General features: G+C 38.5%; 2 protein-coding genes across 5 annotated transcripts; both read left to right on the plus strand.

Annotated features, from left to right (window-relative positions):
- Positions 1-2,993: 2,993 nt before the first annotated feature.
- Positions 2,994-4,638, plus strand: LOC148846488 (scopoletin glucosyltransferase-like). The gene has a single exon (XM_088956197.1). The coding sequence runs from the start codon at positions 3,047-3,049 to the stop codon at positions 4,493-4,495; it is 1,449 nt and encodes a 482-aa protein (XP_088812323.1). The 5' UTR covers positions 2,994-3,046; the 3' UTR covers positions 4,496-4,638.
- Positions 4,639-5,721: 1,083 nt separating this feature from the next.
- Positions 5,722-19,486, plus strand: LOC148846489 (chaperonin 60 subunit alpha 2, chloroplastic-like). Of its 4 annotated transcripts, none has more exons than XM_088952851.1 (10): positions 5,759-5,911; positions 6,019-6,193; positions 7,631-7,752; positions 8,263-8,470; positions 8,563-8,708; positions 9,113-9,419; positions 9,909-10,159; positions 11,348-11,548; positions 18,338-18,864; positions 19,028-19,486. In XM_088952851.1, the coding sequence occupies exons 1-9, from the start codon at positions 5,858-5,860 to the stop codon at positions 18,623-18,625; spliced, it is 1,752 nt and encodes a 583-aa protein (XP_088808977.1). In that variant the 5' UTR covers positions 5,759-5,857; the 3' UTR covers positions 18,626-18,864; positions 19,028-19,486. The 4 variants fall into 4 exon arrangements, with proteins under 4 accessions (XP_088808979.1, XP_088808977.1, XP_088808976.1 ...); XM_088952850.1 differs by having other exon boundaries at positions 19,049-19,486; XM_088952852.1 differs by having other exon boundaries at positions 6,022-6,193; positions 19,049-19,486.
- The last annotated feature ends 230 nt before the right edge of the window (positions 19,487-19,716 follow it).

Below are 19,716 nucleotides of genomic sequence, written 5' to 3' on the forward strand. Positions count from 1 at the left end.
TCTCTTTTCCAGTCAATTCTTGTGTTCTCTTTCTCCCCAACCCTTTCTCCTTTATCCCCCTCCCTCTCTTCTTTTTCTTCTTGTTGCCTTACATTTTTGTTCTACTGTGATTGCCTTATTTACCATCATGAAATACATTCATCTCCCTATTGTTCCTAATTAGAGCTCACTCCTATATATGGCCAATTAAGCTTTGCCAAATAGGTGAATGATTCTCAGTAACATGAGCACTCTAATAGTTATTAACACCATTGTGAAGGTATTTGCTAGAAAGTAGTCTACACCAATGTTTACTTACTCAGCTCAAGTAGGAAGCCCCTAGATTCATGACATGAGCTTTGCTTTTAAGAGCCATATCTTGAAGCCCAAACCTCCCCAGTTTTTAGGAATCAAGAAAGAAGACCATGGCTTTATGTAAATATGTCGTCCTTCAGAGGTGAATCCCCACCAAAAGTCATGAACTTTAGTAGGTAGCTTTTTACACACTCCCATAAGAGAAGGTCATGTGTTAATTCCCCCATTAAATAAGCAGGTATTAATGCAATAGTGGACTTTGCACTTCGACTGCATGAGAAAGGCAAGCATGCTTCATCCCTTTCATTTGGATTGGATCTTCTCAAGCAAAAAACTCCACCCCTTACTGCTTTGGTAATCGACCAAAATGAATTTGCATCAATGCCCCACAGCATATCCCAATCATGTATTGGGAACATCTGTCAATGACAAGTACGGGAGATATTCCCAATGCATGCTGAGATGTGTATGTGGGGCACTTGTGGGCAGGCTGCGTTCTGTGGGGCGCCAATGTGAACTCGATTAAAATAGGGCTTCTATGATAGCATCCGACCTTGGTCATGACATATTCTCCTATTTGATGAGTTAAGAGATTTGGATGCATTCCATGATGAACATTCTTACTGAAGAAGATCAAAGACTAATCAGAATTGATTTTCTGTCCAAAGAGCATTCCAATAATGAGCAAGAGAGTCTTTAACTTGTTGTAGCTCGAAAGGATTGCATTTACCAAATAAGAGCATGTCATCAGTGAGCAATAAACGATTCAGTTTTGGTCCATGTCTTCCTAGCTGCACTCCTTTCAAAATTACATTTTGAAGCTTCTACTACAACAATTTAGCCAATATATCAGTACACAAAATAAAGAATTATGGAGAGAGGAGACATCCTGATCAGAACTCCCTCTTTGGCATGAACCTCTCTCCAAGGGGACCAGATCTATTAGGCACAACAAAATAAGCATGTTAAATGAGCACTTGATAAACATTTTGACAACTCAAAAGTGGGTATTAGTCTTTTTCAAGGCTAGGTTGGGGTTATTTTAAGGGACAGGTGTCAAAAAAAAAAAATCTAAGTGTCATTTAACATGCTTACTTTGTTGTGCCTATTAGATCTGGTCTGCTCTCCAAGATGGCTATTAATTAAGCAAAATGCGAAGTGAAGAGACATACAACTAAGAATCAAACTTACAAAACTAAGTAGAGAAATCCCTTTGGAAGACAGCCCATTAATGCACCCACTTCAACTTTAAATTAAACCTCCCTAAAAGCTTGTAAGTGAATAAATTATGGACACCCACTCTATACTTAGGGAGTCATGACACTTAGGTTATGTTTGGTTTGAAGGAAAAAGGTAAGAAAAGGAAGGGAAATGTAGGAAAACCAATACAAGGTTTGTAAAGGTTTTCTTACATTTCCCTTCCTTTTCCTACCTTTTTCCTTTAAACCAAACACAGCTTAGTACCCCCAAACTTTGTTTTGCAACAAATATCCTCTTGTTTTAAAACTTCAAACTGCCCCCTTCCATTTGACTGTCATGCATATGTATGGGTTTATGCATGTTTAAAACTTCAAACTATTTTTATCTTATTTTCTAAAACCATTTTGCCCCTCTGTCTTACGTTTTTTTTTTTTAATTAAAACCCTATCTTTTACATGTTTGTCTCAAGTTTCTGTCAATAAAGGCCACTAGCAATTCATGCCCTCCATGGAAATGTTGCTGAAGAAGCAGTTCATCCTCAACACCTTGAATGAGTGCTTGATCTTCCTATTTGAATTTACCCATAGGTAGTTCGACAACTTCTTTGGTGAGAGTTTTGTCTAAACCATTTGGAAAGACACCTAGGGGGTGTTGCATTTGCATTGTAGTTTTGGGTTGATCAATAAAAAGTTGTAAGAAATATGTGTTGCCACGCATCATATATAATTGTCATTTCAACTAGAAAAATGCATGTGAGAAACATCACAAATTTGACATTTTAAGTAGAAAGAGCAATTTGTATTGACCAACTCAAATCTTTCACACAAATTTGTATAAATCAATTCAAAACTCAATGACAACACAACACCACTGTACCAAACACCCCCTAGTTTGTTAAAGATATTGTTCTTTGAAATGGGCTTTTTTTTTTGTCATTGTTATTAACTTAGAGATCTCAAATGGAAATTTTTCTAATTTCACTTTTGCCATTAACCCCATTGATCAAGGACAAATTACTGGAATTCAGTAGTACTGCAGGGGGTATTTGTCACAAAACAAAGTTTGAAAGGTTAATTGTCATTACCCCAACTCAATCGCAGTTCATCACTCTCTCTCTCTCTCTGTTCAATCATGTCGACATTCAGTAAACGCGGATGTCGACATGGATCATGGAAGCTTGACCAACATAGGAAAGAATTAAGAAAGCGTACTTCCATTCTGAACATCTCTATATTATGGCAGCTCTCTCAGTCTGAGGAGTGACAAGTAATCTGTTTTGTAAATCTCTCTCCCTCCTTCAAAGAAGGAAGGTATAGGAGTGTAGAACCTTCGGCCTACGTTATCCATGACATAAGCTTCTGAAGGAGAAGGAACCAGGAAAGAAAATGATTTTTTTTTTCTAACACGAAGCAGAGAAAAGTCTGTTGAATGCGAAGTTAGCTAGATCTATAAAAGCCACCAGTCGACAAAGCTAATTAATCAATTTCGATCTAGTCCCAATTAAGCCTGGAAATCGTTGCTTCGTCGTCTCACTTTCTCTCTGTCACGCAGCATGGGCACAGATGATAAGCAACTTCATGTGTTCTTCTTTCCATTCATGGCACCAGGCCGCTTGCTTCCCATGGTGGACATGGCCAGACTCTTCGCTGCTCGTGGCGTGAAGGCAACCATAATCACAACTGCTCTTAACCTCTCCCGCTTCCAAGCCATCATCGACCGAGACATTCAATCCGGCCTCCAAATCCAAGTACACACAGTCAAACTTCCCTTCTCCGACGCCGGCATACCTGAAGGATGCGAGAACATCGACACCCTCCCTTCTCGGGATCTGCTCAACTTCAGCAAAGCAGCCGCGTTGCTTCAACCACAGTGTGAGAAGCTCGTCGAGCACCACCTTCCTGATGCCATCATCTCCGACATGAACTTCACATGGACAGCCAACATTGCCCACAAGCACCACATCCCACGTCTAGAGTTCAATGGCTTCTCTTGCTTCTCCCTCTGCGTAACAGATTCCATCAACCGCTATACGCCCCATATACATGCAGCTTCTGAGTCGGAACCCTTCCTGGTTCCTAGCCTGCCCGACCCTCTTTACCTGACCCAAGCACAGCTCGTGGAGCGATTTGTACCGGGTGCACGAGATTTCCTTCAGAAAATGCAAGCAGAAATCGATCGATACACCTCCGACGTTGTAATCAACAGCTTTTACGAGCTGGAGCCCGATTATGTCGAACACTATCAGAAGACAAGCGGGAAGAAGACATGGATGCTAGGGCCTGTCTCACTATGTAACAAAGATTCATTAAGCAAAGTCGAGAGAGGAAAGAAAGCTTCAATCAATCAGGAGTGGTGTCTCTCATGGCTCGACTCCAGAAAACCCAACTCAGTTCTCTATGTTAGCTTTGGTAGTGTATGTAAGTTCCCAAAGTCACAGCTGAAGGAGATCGGGTTGGGTCTCGAAGCTTCAAACCAGAATTTCATTTGGGTTATCAGAGATGTGGACGCAGGAGGATTGCCGGAGGGATTCGAAGAGAGGATACAGCGGAGAGGACTAATCATCAGGGGGTGGGCTCCGCAGGTTCTCATCCTAGAACACCCGGCAATCGTAGGGTTCATGACACACTGTGGATGGAACTCGACTCTGGAAGCGGTTAGCGCAGGTCAGCCATTGATAACGTGGCCGCTCTTTGCTGAGCAGTTTTACAACGAGAAGTTTGTGTTGCAGCGGTTGAAGATCGGGATCAGCATCGGCGTTGAAACTGGGCTCGTGTGGGGTGAAGAGGAGAGGACCGGCGCTTTGGTGAAGAGAGAGAAGGTGGAGGAGGTGGTGACCCGGCTGATGGGTGGTGGTGGGGAGGTGGAAGGGATGAGGAAACAAGCAAAGAAACTTGGGGAGATGGCCAAGCTGGCCGCCGGAGAGGGCGGGTCGTCCAATACCAACATAAGCCTTCTGATCGAGCATCTCAAGAACCAAAAACGTCTGAGAAAGATTGGCTAGAGCTTGGACACATGGAAATCATGGATTGTCTTGTGACCATATATAATAGTATTTGATTGATATGATGTATTGCTAATATATATCTTTGGATGCATTTTTTGTTTTTTGTTTTTTTGCTTTTTTGGTATTATATATACCACTACTTGATGGAGCGTAATTTGTTCCCCTTTCTCATTTTGCTTTGATTATGACAATTAATAAGGCATTTTGTTAATGGTGATATAGCTAGGGACTTCACATGTCTCAGTCAGTCTAGGTTTTGTTTGGAAGCTGAGGGCCCATGCTTTATTTTTGTCCAGGCTTGCACAAGAAATAAAATCCATTTCTTGCCCAAGTGCAACATGTCCAAAAGATCCCTTTGCACTTGGGCAACAAAGAATTTAATTCAACGTAGAAATAAGTGGAAAAAATACGTATAATAAAGGCAAATTTAAATAATGTATTGGCATATGCTTTGGATACATATAGATATGATGGAAATTTTATGATATATATCAATATGATAGGAAATTCAAATGAATAGCAAAGTATATATTAATCTCCCCTAAAGTTTTTGGTAGTTGTTGAAACCTCCTTTGGTAGTGGCAAATCATTTTCCTTAAACTTTATGATATACTTGTATGTAGATCAATCTTTTAAAAGGAGGCAAAATTGGACTTTGGATTTATGTTATCGGATTGGATTTTGATATACCCTGATTTTAATTCATTCCGATCCATTTTATCCCTAGTTATTAATTAGGAATGGCAATAATTAGGCTAGGTTTTTTTTTTACCCTAAATGATGATAGGGGGAATATTTTTTTTTCTCAAATTGGGGACGCGTTTTATATATAATTCCTTGAACCCACCCCAAACATGATCGTAATTTAGTAAAACATTCCTACGTTTAATATTAACTTTTAAAATATCTCTAAAATTTTCTTAAATTTTTAAAATCCTAAGATCCTATTATTTCATTTTTAAATTACCCCAAAAATATTATAATTCAATTACTAAAATATTTCTAAATTTTCATAATCTTATCTATAAATTATTCATAAAATAGATAATTTTTAGATAATTACCGTATAGGAAGGAAAATTGGAGATTCCCCATCCCCGATGGGGAATGGATGCGCCGCCCCGAACCCGCCCCGTTGCCATTTCTTTATTAATTCCCCGCCTCATAACCCACCCGCGGACCGATCATGAAAAACCGGGGTCGAACCAATCTAACTCGTACAGCCCTACGGCAGCTCGACGGGCAATGGGAGTATGGGACTCTGATATGTAGTAGTACTCTGCAGCTTCGACGCTCAGAAACGAGAAACAACCGAAACGTTTGAAAGCCGCAAGGAGAAAGCTCCCTGCAACCATCAGGAATGTCTTTGGTCTTCTTTTCTCCAGTTTTCTCCAATAGAAGAGTTTTCTTTCCAGTAAGTTAAGCCTTTCCTTTTCTTCACTTAATGGGGTTCTATTTTCGTCAAAGGCGTAATTTTGTTTTCTTGGATTGTACGCTTGTAAACGATACTCACTGCTGCAGCAGTTCAGTCGAACGAAGAGGGTTGCTAGGTTATCGAGAAATCTACAGTTGGGTAGAACTTTTACTGTAAGAGCTGGGCCAAAGAGGATATCTTTTGGTAAAGATTGCAGAGAAGCTCTACAAGCTGGGATTGATAAGCTAGCTGATGCTGTTTCTGTTACCTTAGGACCGAAAGGTATGCGAATTTTTTGTTGTGGACAAGTTATCTGGTACTAAACATCCCCTGTATACTAAGGAATATGTTTCTGGGTAAGCCTAAATGTTTCTAAACATCCACTGTCATTCGGCTAGCCTATCTCCCGCATTTGCATTGTATCAATGCTTGGTATGATGTGAGGTTCTTTCATCTTCCATCATTTGGACCTCCAAGATGAAGTAATCTGGAATGTTACAAAAGATGGCCTTCCTTACTAAATTCGACCGTGTATGTATCTTTTTCCTGGGCATAAGACATCAAAGAATCTAAAAATGGTGCTCTTTCTAGAGAAAACGCGTACATCTTCCTTTAAGATTTCCTTTGTCTGGAACTGTCTTGGCAGTTGGCACCTTTGGTTACTCGTCTTTCTGAGTGGAGGGCTGGGTTGGGATGGGAATGTCCACCAGATCTTCTTGATATTCATAGAATGAATTAGAAAGTATATTCTAACGAGCGTTTTTTTGTTTTTGTTTTTTTTTTTTGTTTTTTTTTTGTTTTTTTTTTTTTTTTGTGGTGATGCTTGTGCTGAATGTACTGATTGAGAAAAAAAATGTTTATTCTGCTTGTAGTTATACAATATGCAATTTTGAAGGCTATTGCTTGGTTCCGTTGATGGGTTTAGCCAAAGCAATGACTCTTTGTTTTCCTTGGTAATGTCAAGTTTTATTGAAAAATGAAAATGAATACCATGGGAGGTGAGACAGCAAAGAGAGGGAAAAGTGTCATTCATTGTGTTGTAGTATTAAACTAAAAATTAAATGTTATAGCTATACAAAATGTTTGCCCTGCTTGTAGTTATACAAAATGCAATTTTGAAGGCTATTGCCAGGTATGCTGGATGGTTTTAGCCAAAGCAATGAATCTTTTTTCCTTGGGAGGTGGAGCAGTTCATTGGGTTGGAGTATTAAACTACAAATTAAATGTTTTTAGTTTAATACAAATTATATCAAGTGTTGAAAATAAAAAAACCTACAAATTAAATGTATAGCCATACAAAATGTTTGTTCTGGTTCTAGTTATACAAAATGCAATTTTGAAGGCTATTGCCAGGTACTGTGGGTCGTTCTCACCAAAGCAATGAATCTTTCTTTTCCATGGTAATGTCAAATTTTGTTGAAAAATGAAAATGAATACCATGGAAGGTGAGGCAGAAAAGAGAGGGAAAATGTCATTTCATTGGGTTGTAGTATTAAACTACAAACCAAATGTATCTTTTCCTTGGCAATGAACATTTCTTTGCATGGTACTCCGCCTTATCATTTGCTGATCTTCAGAGCATGGTAAAAGAGATGCTCATTAAAGAGTTCATCTCAAAGGATATTTGTAAATGTATGATAATCATCAATGCCATTTCTCTGAGTGTTTGGCAGATAACCAGGGGCAATGAATAAATTGGTCTTTCATTGAACTGTGCAGGACTGAATGTTGTTCTTGATGAACCTGGAATGTTAAAAGTTGTTAATGATGGGGTGACAGTTGCTCAGGCCATTGAGCTTTCAGATCCGATCGAAAATGCAGGAGCTATGCTCATTCAAGAGGTTGTTTTTTCTTACCGTATTTCTTTTCTCTCTGCTTATACTACTTCAATTGGGATAGAAATAATTCCAGTTTTTGTAAATTTTAAAGAAAGAAGTTTTTCTAATCAGACCAAGTAGGAAGCTTCCCTACACAGCTTTTTCTATTTCTGCCATGTAGTTGGATGATGTGGTCAATCGCAACCATCCACCAAGTAGGGAACCTTCTGGATTGGCTACATATCTTATCTTCTAGTCCACATTGGCCCTATACCCCACCTTGTGTAGGTGGTTTTCCTAACTTGTCTTAGCTGTTCAAGATTTTAAATTTTCATAAAACTTTCCGAAAAAAAAGGGTTTATTTTGAGCATATGCTAAGGTCTTTTGGGCTGAAGTTCATCCCATGATTATAGAATGGGGATCAGTTGGACTTCAAACTCATTTTCCAGATGCATGATTCCCAGGCCATTTCGCAAACTTTCCTAAACGATTCAACTAGAAAAAATGTTCCCAATTTAAATGGCAGAATTACAGGTTGCATGTAAGACAAATGATTCAGCTGGTGATGGTACTACAACTGCAATAATTTTAGCTCGAGAAATGATCAAATCTGGATTGTTGGCTGTTGCTTCTGGGGCTAACCCGGTTTCTTTGAAGAGAGGAATGGACAAAACTGTGAAAGAACTAGTGAAGATCTTGAAGAATAAATGCATTCCAGTAAAGAAGAGGGAGGATATAAAAGGTTACCACTTCTAAATTGCTTCTTCTTCTTCTTCTCAGAGGAGCACCATTTGGATTATGGATATTCTGATCCTTATTTTTTTCTTTTACCAGCTGTGGCTTCAATTTCTTCTGGAAATGATGATTTCATTGGGAATTTAATTGCCGATGCTATAGACAAGATTGGACCTGATGGAGTGATATCCGTTGAATCATCTTCGTCATGTGAAACTACTCTTATAGTTGAAGAAGGAATGAAGGTAATCTAAAGGATTTTTGATGAGGTACTGCCTATACAGTTACTCCAAGAAACCATCTGATAAAAGCATTGCAATAGATATGGAAAACATGTATAGTTGTATGATAGATATGTCTGTAGGGATCAAGCTTGCCTCAACTGGTTGATCTTGACACTAACTTCTTTTGATTTCATTCAATATAGTTTTGGAACATCCAGAAGAATAGATTGAATAACATTACTACATATTCTCTTGGGATGAGGGGATATTGAATATTTGAACTGAGTCCCAGTGTTTGCATGTTGGGTATATATAACACAGCAATAAACCATCCTTAAGCTCTGCATGGCATACTCGGTTACCATAAATTAAGAATACTCTTTCTATTGATTCTTATACATTTTTTTAATGTCCTTTCTCTACAGATTGACAAGGGTTACATGTCACCCCTATTTATTACAAACCAAGATAAATCAATTGTGGAGTTTGAGAATGCTAAAGTCCTAGTAACTGATCAAAAGATCTCAACCATCAAAGAGCTTGTTCCTTTACTAGAAAAGATAACCCAGCTCAGTGTTCCACTATTAATTATTGCTGAGGATATCTCAAGGCAAGTTCTGGAAACACTAATTTTGAACAAGACACGAGGTATAATCAATGTCTCTGTCATCAAATGTCCTGGATTTGGAGAAGGAAAGAAAGCTCTTTTGCAAGATATTGCACTTTTGACAGGTGAATAAGCTTGCTGCACTTGGTAACCTGCTTCCAGAAATTCAGTTTTCCATAAAAAGCTCGATTTCAAGCATTGCATTAGATGTCCTTACTTTTGTATATCCACTTGCCTATTTGTGGATGGTTATACTAGTCTTGTGGTGCGTGCTCATGGGCTGAGATGCCCCCTGAATGAATTCCATCTGGTAGAAAACCATAACCTGAAATTCAACTTGATTGAGTGATCTCGGTTATCCATTTTTTTTCAGTTTTTCTTTAGAATAGTATTATTAATGCTTTAAAAAAATAAAAAACCCCAAAAATTTTATGACTTGAGCTATTCAATTGGGCCATAGGCATGAGAGGTTTTCCAGGTGAAGCCATAGGCATAACTATTGGTCAAATCCTCTTTGTGTACATTTGCATGTACTATCAAACTGAACATTGAGTTTGTTGGTACTGAGTATAACTTCTGGTCTTGTTTTCTGACATCAGTGGTAACAATTTCAGGGGCTGATTTTCTTGCTGGGGACTTGGGCCTGACACTTGAAGGTGCAACTTCTGATCAGCTTGGTATTGCACAAAAGGTTACTATAACTAGTAATTCAACAACTATTGTTGCCGATCCTACCACTAGAGCTGAAATTCAAGCAAGGATTGCACAGATGAAGAAAGATCTTGCTGAAACAGATAGCACGTATCAATCAAGGAAGCTCTCTGAAAGAATTGCAAAGCTCTCCAGTGGTGTGGCTGTAATCAAGGTGTGCAATGCAAGAGGTGCCATTAATAAATAATAATTAATTGATTATGGATAAGATTGCGGTTCCTTCCACTAGTATGCCATGATACATTTTGGTGGTTCTTGTGCAGATCTCTTATCTTTATCTTTTTTTTTTTTTGTACTTTAGATGTTTGTATATTAACAAAATCACTTGTAAACTATCTAATCATAAAAGAAGATTATAGTTCAATCTATACCAAGCAGGTCACATAATAGATTCAGATTGCGGATCACCAATACCTCAATCATGGAAAGAAGACCATGCACTGCAACAAACTGCAGAAACCACCTTCGAAGAGGACTGTCAATAGCTCACCCTTAGTTAATTGAGGGGTCAGTTGTCAGAGACTCAGAATAAAGTCCCAAAAACTGAGATAAAGATCATTTATCAAAAAAAAAAACTGAGATAAAGATGGGTGGTAAATATTAATGAGAAAAAATCCACTGAAAATCCAAACCTGCTCTAAAAAATATGGGGATTTGGCTGTCAACCCATAAACTTCATACAAACTGAAATCTGCTGATCCTATTCTCTATATCCTTATTATGAAAACGTACAAGTTACAAAACAGATAACCCAAACTTAAAATGAGTTCACATTTATCCCTAGATAAACCCTATAAATTATTCTTAACCTGAAGCCAAGGTTCTTACGATCAACATGTCAGCCAGTTATGTCAGCAGGGCTTTCTCAAGGTTGAGCTCCACAGAAGAAAAGTCAGGAGGGGAGTTGGAGCAAATGAAAGACCAGGGTCAATTGACCCTGTCCATATACAAAAAATCCAATCTTTTGCATCTCTCTTTTCTTTTTTATGATTTAATGTTTGTTTTCTGATAAAAAAACAAAAATTACAAAAATTATCCCATGTAATTCCTCCTTTATATTATTGAAGTTTAAACATTCCAATCGATGATACCCATCATCTTGTATTTCTGGACACCAGAACCATTAGATGATACCCTTCCTCCCAAACAGTGAGGGAGTGGGACAGTATTTTGCCTATACAACAAGATTTAAGTTATTTGAAGCCTAGCTTATACAAGGTATAATGAAATTCCTAGTTGTTATTTCCCCTTAAATCCAAAAATTTGGGACTGTATCTCACACCAGGTCATTTTACCCTGTTAAGCTGTTAATATGATTCTGAATAATTGCGCTGAAATTTAGGTAGGGGCACACACTGAGACAGAGCTTGAAGATCGGAAGCTTAGAATTGAGGATGCAAAGCATGCTACATTTGCTGCCATGGACGAAGGTATAGCACCTGGTGGTGGAGCTACTTATGTGCACCTCTCAAAGCAGATTCCCATCATTAAGGATTTGATGGAAGATCCAGAAGAGCAGATTGGTGCTGATATTATAGGAAAGGTACTCTGAGCTATTGTTCCTTTTTTTTTCCCCAAATACTAGATCCATGAATGCTACATCTGAATTTGGAAGATTTTGTTTTGGTTAATTCAAATTTAAGGTGCTATCCTAACTTCTAGCAGGTTGTACATGAAATGGCTTTCCCCTAGTTAGATACACCATACATACTAGACAGGAATGCTTATATTGGTATACGCACACACACACACACACACACATATATATATATATTTGAGTTATTTATTTTTTCCTTCTTAAGAGTGAGGGTACAAAAGATCCAATCAAATTCATAGGTTTAGGGGTGAATTTCACTTCTTGTTTAGTCAATACAAATCTAACATGGTTGCCTCATCACAGTTATATGATCTAATCCTAACTCATTGAGCATAACCCGGAAATATGGTTAGATGTGTACACAATGATACTATGCATCTCATTCATTTTATTACAATGCATAATATAAACTCCCCCACACTTCCTGCTCAAATATTTCTTATAATATGAAAGCCTACTTAAACATGATGCATGGCACTTCTTTAAGATCGATACTGGTGCCTATATTTATTTTTAATCCAAAACAACATTTTTACTTGGAAAGGCCTGTTTACCTTTCTGAATTTTAGAAATAGTTAATGGCCTTTCATTGTTTTTTTAGTTAGAAATCTGACTTCACTTCTTCTTCTGGGCACTCATTTATTTATTTATATTTTTAAACTTTTCTTGGGGTTGGGGGTAGATTGATTCACTGGTACGTATGTGGAAAGAGGTCCTGACACAATATGTGTTGTTAACAAGGTTCAAAGTATCGACACGTATCGACCCATATTGGCTAATATGTATCGTTCCGGCACCCCACCGGTACGCCCCTACAGTGGTTGTATCGGTAGTCTGACCTGCTCAAGGTGTGGCGAAGACCTAAACCGGCTCCCTTGAACCAGTTGGCAAAAAAAAAACCACCAAAAGAAGTATCGATTTGCCCGATACACCCATACCGGTGTATCGGGCGTATCGATATTTTGAACCTTGGTTGTTAATGACTGCAATAGTGATAAGGGCTGATACATTTTCCATTTGAAGACTCTAAGAAACAAAGACATGTTTTGGGGTAGATCTGCAGCAAAAGAAACACGTGCGACGTTCGAGCCATGTGTGGCCAGGACAAGCCTGATGTGTGTGTAAGGGCCATGTGCAGCCCAATGAATTGCTCCACCAAGGTCAGTGGCATTGGATCATAACCTCATTGTGCATGGCTGGGGCTATTTGTGGCTCTTGCTGCTCCATGGAAGGTGCCTCTTACATGCCAATGGGGGAAGGCCATGATGAGAGGCGACTGTGGTGCTGATGATGCGAGGCACATGTTGTGCCGATGATGTAAGTCAACCGCTGGGCTTGAGAACACATTCATGCGTTGTGGGAAACGGGGCAGCTCAATTAGCTTAGACGCGGGGCTGGTGTGGTGAAGGGTCATGCTTGGGCCAGATCCACATGCAAAGCCTCCCCTCAATATGCATGGTGCAGTATCGGTCCATGCATTGTCCCCATGAGTGTGTGTGTGTGTGCCCATGAGGAACCTCGGTAGCCATGCTAGCCATTAACCAGGGCCACCCCACAAGGGATGTTGGTCTAAGAGTGCCAAGGTTAGTCACCCAAGTAGGTCGACCACCCCTCCTCAAAAAGTATGTTAAGCTTTTGGAGGTCTACTAGTAAGAAACATCACTTTTCCGAAAAATCATACTAGCATATTTACAATATTGCCGCTCAATGTATTCCTGCCAAGCGTAGGCAAGGCTAAGCCTGTGTCAGGCCGTGACATAATGGCAGGAGGTAGAAAGTGTAGCTACCCCCAAATAGTGTTTTTTTTTTTTTTTTTTGTTTCCCCTTGAGGAAAAAGGTAATGTGTTGTATTAAGGGTGAGCATTGTTCAGTTAAAACCGAAAAACTGAGCCTACAGTTTCGGTTTTTCTGGTTCAGTTATTTTGGTTTTGGGCATTTCAATGATTGGTCTTGGTTTTTAGATTTGAAAATTCGGCTAACTGAATAATGAAATTTGGTTTTAATTGAAATAATTGAATAGGAATTTTGGTTCGGTTGTTTCAGTATTCCTTAATTTGGTTTTCATTTTGGTTTTCCCTTTTAAGAATTTGGCTAATTTGGCTCGTTTTTAGCCAAATAAACTGAATGGGCACCCCTAATTAAGATAATCCATGTATAAAAAGGCATGTATACTGAATTGCTATACAATTGATTCACTTAGACATATGAAGAAAGAGGTCCTGACACAGTATGTGTTGTTAACCAGTGAAGTGATAAGGGCTGATGCATTTGCAATTAGAAGACACTAAGAAACATCCATGTTTTGAGGTACTGAGCTGTCTGATGACTTTTATTTAAAGAGGAATGGCACGAGGGAAGAAGTGCAGCTGTCCCCAAATAGTTGTTTATTTTTTAATTTTAAGATAATTAAGATAATTCATGTGCAGTGAATTGCTACTTGATATACAATATATGCCTAATACATAAAATCATTAGGCTCAGTTATCTTTCTTATCAAAAACATTGTCACCAAATAAAAAAAAGCTTCATGGGGAATGTCTTTGAAGATCTCCAGCACTGATAACCAAGAGTATAGTTGCACCCTTTACTCTTCTGGTCAGCTCATCCATGGAGCTGGATTTGTTCTCAAAGATTCTGCAGTTTCTCTCTCCAAATACATAAGTTACTGCTACTGGTATTGTGATTTGTGACCCATAGTGTTCTGCCCCTTCTGCCCTTTATTTATTTATTTATTGATCAGCAAAGGTTACCTTTATTAATCATTATGAGAAAGATGAGCTTACAAATTTGTGGGTGGTTTACCCACACCCATAATGTAAATAGATACAACTAGAGATGTAATCCCCAAAATTCAGCCTTACAATATAGCCCAAAATAAGTATTGCCTGTTTGCCCCCTGTTTAGCTAATGCATCTGCCATACCATTTGCAGTACTTCTCTAATCCTTTGGCTGTATACCCAAGGGGTTTGGCAATGAAAATTTGTCCAGGAAATTACCACCTGAGAGTCCCCTTCCACTTAGTGAGCATGGTCAAGATTGAAGCCGATCTCTAATTTTCCTTTGAATTTCGTGAACCATAGGATACCTTTGTAGTCGTTAAAAAAATTCTGAAAAGTTTTCCAAAAATCTTCTTAAGAGGTTTTGTGAACCATGGATAGGAAGAGGTTTAAGCAAAAGAGGGAAAATTTTATGCCAATTTTCTGCTCATGCTATATTTTGGAGCATTTGGGAAGAGATAAATAATTAGGCGTTTAATAACAGAACAAAAAACTGTGAGGAGCTTATTTCTCTAATCTGTTATAGATGCTTCCTGTGGACTTCCAGCTCAAATTATTTCAGAGGTGTCACATTTGCTGACCTCCAAAGAAATGCCATAAATTTTCTTCACTCTAATCACATACACCTCAACACTTCTTGCAATTTTAGATTTGCTGAGGAAGGGGATGTTAGATAGTTATGCCCTTAGCTCCAATCAAATTGATGTATCTTTTGATATTTATTGTAAATGAATAAATTACATAATTGATTCATGTCATTGTGGTGCGTTTCTGTGTAATACCCTTAAATTGGACACTTATGAGACTCATGTTAGTTTAGAATTTTTACAGCCGTTGGATAGATCCGGGGAGATTTATCCTGGCAAGGTTGACACTGATGTACCGCCAAGTTGGTTGGGGTGGCTTGTTTCAACTGCCAGGGTGAAACCTGAGGTACATGTAGTGTTAGCTTTCTTAAAACCCTGAACGGACCAAAATTCCAGTATTGCCCTGGACCTTGGAAATAGATGGGAAAAACTGGAATGTTACACCTGATCCCTATACTCGATTATGATACTGCACTAGGTGTTGGATTGGACTGTCTTTGACACGCCAATCAGTGAGATCCTTGGAGAGGGTCAAAACCTAGGTATGTTGGGACAATCCGAAAATTCATCTGAGTGAGTGATCATAGTGACTTGATCAACCCCTTTGTCGGACAAAGTGAATGATCGGGGGTGCACTCTCTCTGATGGAAACCTAAACTGCCGGCAGTTGATTTCAACCGTTGAAATTTGTTTTTGCAAAATATATTTATATAGAGATATACATATATATTATTGTTTCAAAATGTTTGCAAAATGTTTTAATTCCCGGGATTCATGTGAGTAAAGAGTGCAACACTGTTCCTTGTAGCCGAGGGAGATGTCATCTCTTATCAGGCAATGTTTGATCATTATGGGTTGAGAGGTTAAATGTAAGACCATTGAGGGTAACACCTTATGGGCTAATCTTGCATCTGCCCGCGTCCTTGGGTTTTATAAGGTGGTTGGAGTCAATGACCATTTAGTGTAAATGTTGGGCCCATTAAGAGTCCATAGTGATGGACTCAGGGGTTCACTGTCTCCTACAGTGAATTCGGCAATGCCTTGTAACAAAGGTTGGGCTGAACTCATGTGGCTGATGTGTAGATCAATGTTTGGGTCCCACGCTATACAAAGAGAGCCAACTGGGCAGTAGATTAAGAGGTTAAGTGAGCACATAAGCTTAATGGGCCTAAAGTCCAATTTCAAACTTGGTTAATTAGATTAATTAAATAGGGGTGGATCTGGGTTTGGATCAGCAGATAAGGATAAGAGGATAAGTTTTATCCACTTAAAGAGTCCAGATTCAAATAAAGATTTGGATAAGGAAACTCTTAATTTGATTAGGATTAAGCTGATCTTGAACTGCAGATAAGATAAGGGATTATCCTTATCACTTAAAGAGTCCAGATCCAAATAAAGATTTGGATCAGGAAACTCCTAATCAAATTAGGATGTTGTCTTTTTAAGGCTATAAATAAAAGAGTAGGACGGACATAAAAAGACACCCGATACAAGACAACAATATGCGGAGTTCTTTCCTGTTCTTGCCGCCCTTACCCAGTTCGATCTCCACTTGTGGGAGTGATCAAGAATTATTCTTGATATTGCTTCTTGGTAGAGGAAGCAATCTGAAGTTGTACTCACCAGCCCTCTACTCCATTCTTGTTGAAGAATTCGGTTCTTGTTGAAGAGCCGTCCTGCTGATCCTGTTTCATTACACACTGTATCATCTTCAGTGGAAGTGGGTTTTGGTTATATCCTTGGGCGTGAACACCTTCATTGGGAGTTACTATTACTTCGTATCAAATGTATCCCTCTCCTCCCTTTTGGTTTCAGATCTGGTCCGGTTTGGTTCAAGATTGATCATTGAAAATGCAATTTTCCAAAATAGGAAATGCGATTCCTAGATGAGAGAGAGAAATTTTTGAATTTTCACCCAACCTTCCTGCAGGGTTCGGCCATCCATATGATAGATCTTTCATCCCTTAAGGGGAGACAACTTTGTACTTTGATGGGAGCGCTTTCGGAAACCCAGGTGCAATTGGTATTGGAGGTGTAATTCAAAGAAGAGATGGTACTATCAGTTGGGCTTTTAGTGGGCCGATTGGGATAGCTCCCTCAACAAAGGCTGAAGTCATGGCAGCATTAACCAGCAACTGGATTGCAAGAGACCTGGGCTTATTAAATATTACCATTAAAGGAGATTTAGCCAACACCATTAATTGGCTCACTAATCCTGACAGTGGGTCTTGGGCCTTAGCTCATTAGTTAGCTGAAACGAGAGACATCCTCTCCTCATTGAATGCTCACGTGGGCTGGGTTCCAAGGGAGCTAAATTCTGAAGCTGACAGTCTAGCTAAATCTGGCGTGTCCAGGGATTACTTATTTAGTGATAGCTTTCTGCCTGTGTAACTCTTTTGAGTGTCTGATTTCTGTGTACATCTCCTCATGTACCTTTCTATCTCGAATAAAGTTAACCTTTTCTTGAAAAAAAAAATCTTCCGAAGATTTGTTAATTAAAAAATGATACATCCAATAGCACAGAATTACTATTTTAAATTTTTTGTAAAACAAAGTTACTATGGTAAAGTTCAGTCTTACTATAAGTAGTAAAAACTCATAATGACTATGCATAATAAAAATAGACCTGATAACAGGAGCTCCAAGAAAAAGTAGATATTTAGAACAGGAAGATCAAACTATCAAGATGATAGAAATCTTGAAATGCCAAAAAATGGAAAAACTAAATGAAAGATTACTAGAACAGTAAACAAGAACTGTAGCAGGAAGGGAAAGGATGATCTAGACATAGAAAAAAGAATTCAGTTTACCGATTTGAAGATATCATCATCATCCTTGTAGTCTTCTTGCTCTGTTACCATCTTGTCGTGAATGATGAAAAGGAAAAGGGAGAAGACTTGATAGAAAGGGGGATAACATTTACAAGGATAAGGGTGATGTTGGGCCTAACAATAATGAATGCCAAATATGTTCCTCTCTAATGAGGGACTCTTTATGTAATATGAAAACTATCAAAAATCATAGAAAGCTTCTAATAGGTCTGATATTACATTTTTTTGTTATGTATATCTGATATTACATTAACATTCTCAATCATATATTTTCTTTTTAAAATAATCCTATCCCTTTATAAATGAGCCTGGGCTAGCTGAATGTGATGGCTGTGCTAGATGATTTGTAACCAATAATTGCATCCCATGTTAGCCATGCATGTGAAGTAAGCAATTGGGTGGTTATGAGGCATATACACTATTGGCTGAAGTGGGGAATCATTATGGATTACAAGCCCCTAAAACAGCCATCACATTCAACTAATCTGGACTCCATACAAACTGAGTATTTCAACAATAATTGATGATTTTTTTTTCAGGCACTTCTTGTTCCAGCATTTGCAATTGCAAATAATGCTGGAGTTGAGGGGTCGGTTGTTATTGAGAAGCTTCAGTTATGTGGTTGGCGAATTGGGTATAATGCTATGACAGACAAATACGAAGATCTTATTGATGCAGGTGTGGTTGATCCTTGTCGAGTTCATAGGTGTGCACTTCAAAATGCAGCCTCTGTTGCTGGGGTGGTCCTCCTGACCCAAGCTGTCCTGGTTGAGAAAATAAAGAAGCCTGAGCCACCTGTTCCTCTTGTTCCAGGAATAACTCCATAGCAATGACATTGAAATTGAATGAAAGCTGAGTATATATTTACTGATTCAGCTAGCTTCAACTAGTTGTTCCTTGTGATTTCCATTGGCCTAGCCTGGGAGACAAACAGATTAGATGGTTTAGACAATAGAGGACCATGAATAGTGAACACAAATGAAAACACAAGCTTGGGCAGTCTACAACAAATTGGGCATTGTAGCCGAGTCTTCAACGCATGATCATGAAATCTCATGTTTGAGTAGTAAGTAGTTCATTAATCTTGAACTAAAATTCTACTCATTACTCTATTCAATAATTAGCTGTATTTATAGATTGAATTTGTTTAGATTTTTTTTTATAATTAACTGAACTTTTTTTAAAACTTAAAAAGAGCATCAAGTACAATAGAGATTGAATTTGTTTAGATGTTTCTTTATTTTATGCAGAATCGGTGAAAATGTTCTATTCAAAAGGGGAAACCGTATTTATGATCTGTACCACCTAAAGATGAAGTGTGTTTCAACTTTCAACAAGAGCACACCATCTCATTTGCCATCTCAGGCTTAAAAGTTGTGTGGAACATGCTTCGGGCTGCATGCCTTTGCCTCTTTGGTCTTACAATGCTGTGAAACGTTACTGCATGTTTTGATCAAACCCATCCAAGCTCCATTGTCGAACAGAAGACCCTCAGCTCAGCGATACCTTTGAAGGCTACATCAAGAATTTCCATGTAGCATGCAAGAATTGACACATTTGAATTTATTTGAAGACTATTAATAGTTCTTTACCATGTAGGCCATTGAATTTTGCATCACCATAAGACTATTCATAGTTCTATATCATAGTATGGTCGAGGCATTTTATTGACCAGTTTAGTTATCAAATGCTCTATTAACTGAGTTTCCACTCTGTTGAATTAACCCAATTGTACTTAACGGTGTAAAAGTCCCAATGACCATTCAAACTAACTGGTTTACTGGGCTGAGTCAATTAACCCGATTGTACTTACATTGTAAAAGTCCCAAAAAGGCTTAAACCATTTGGAACTAACCGTTTTACTGCCTGAGTCACTTTGCTTGGCAAAATTAAGGCAAGAGTCTTATTACATTCTTAA

Source organism: Nelumbo lutea, chromosome 7, assembly GCF_056320005.1.
Source record: "Nelumbo lutea isolate HS-2025 chromosome 7, American lotus-T2T, whole genome shotgun sequence".
NCBI lineage: Eukaryota > Viridiplantae > Streptophyta > Magnoliopsida > Proteales > Nelumbonaceae > Nelumbo > Nelumbo lutea.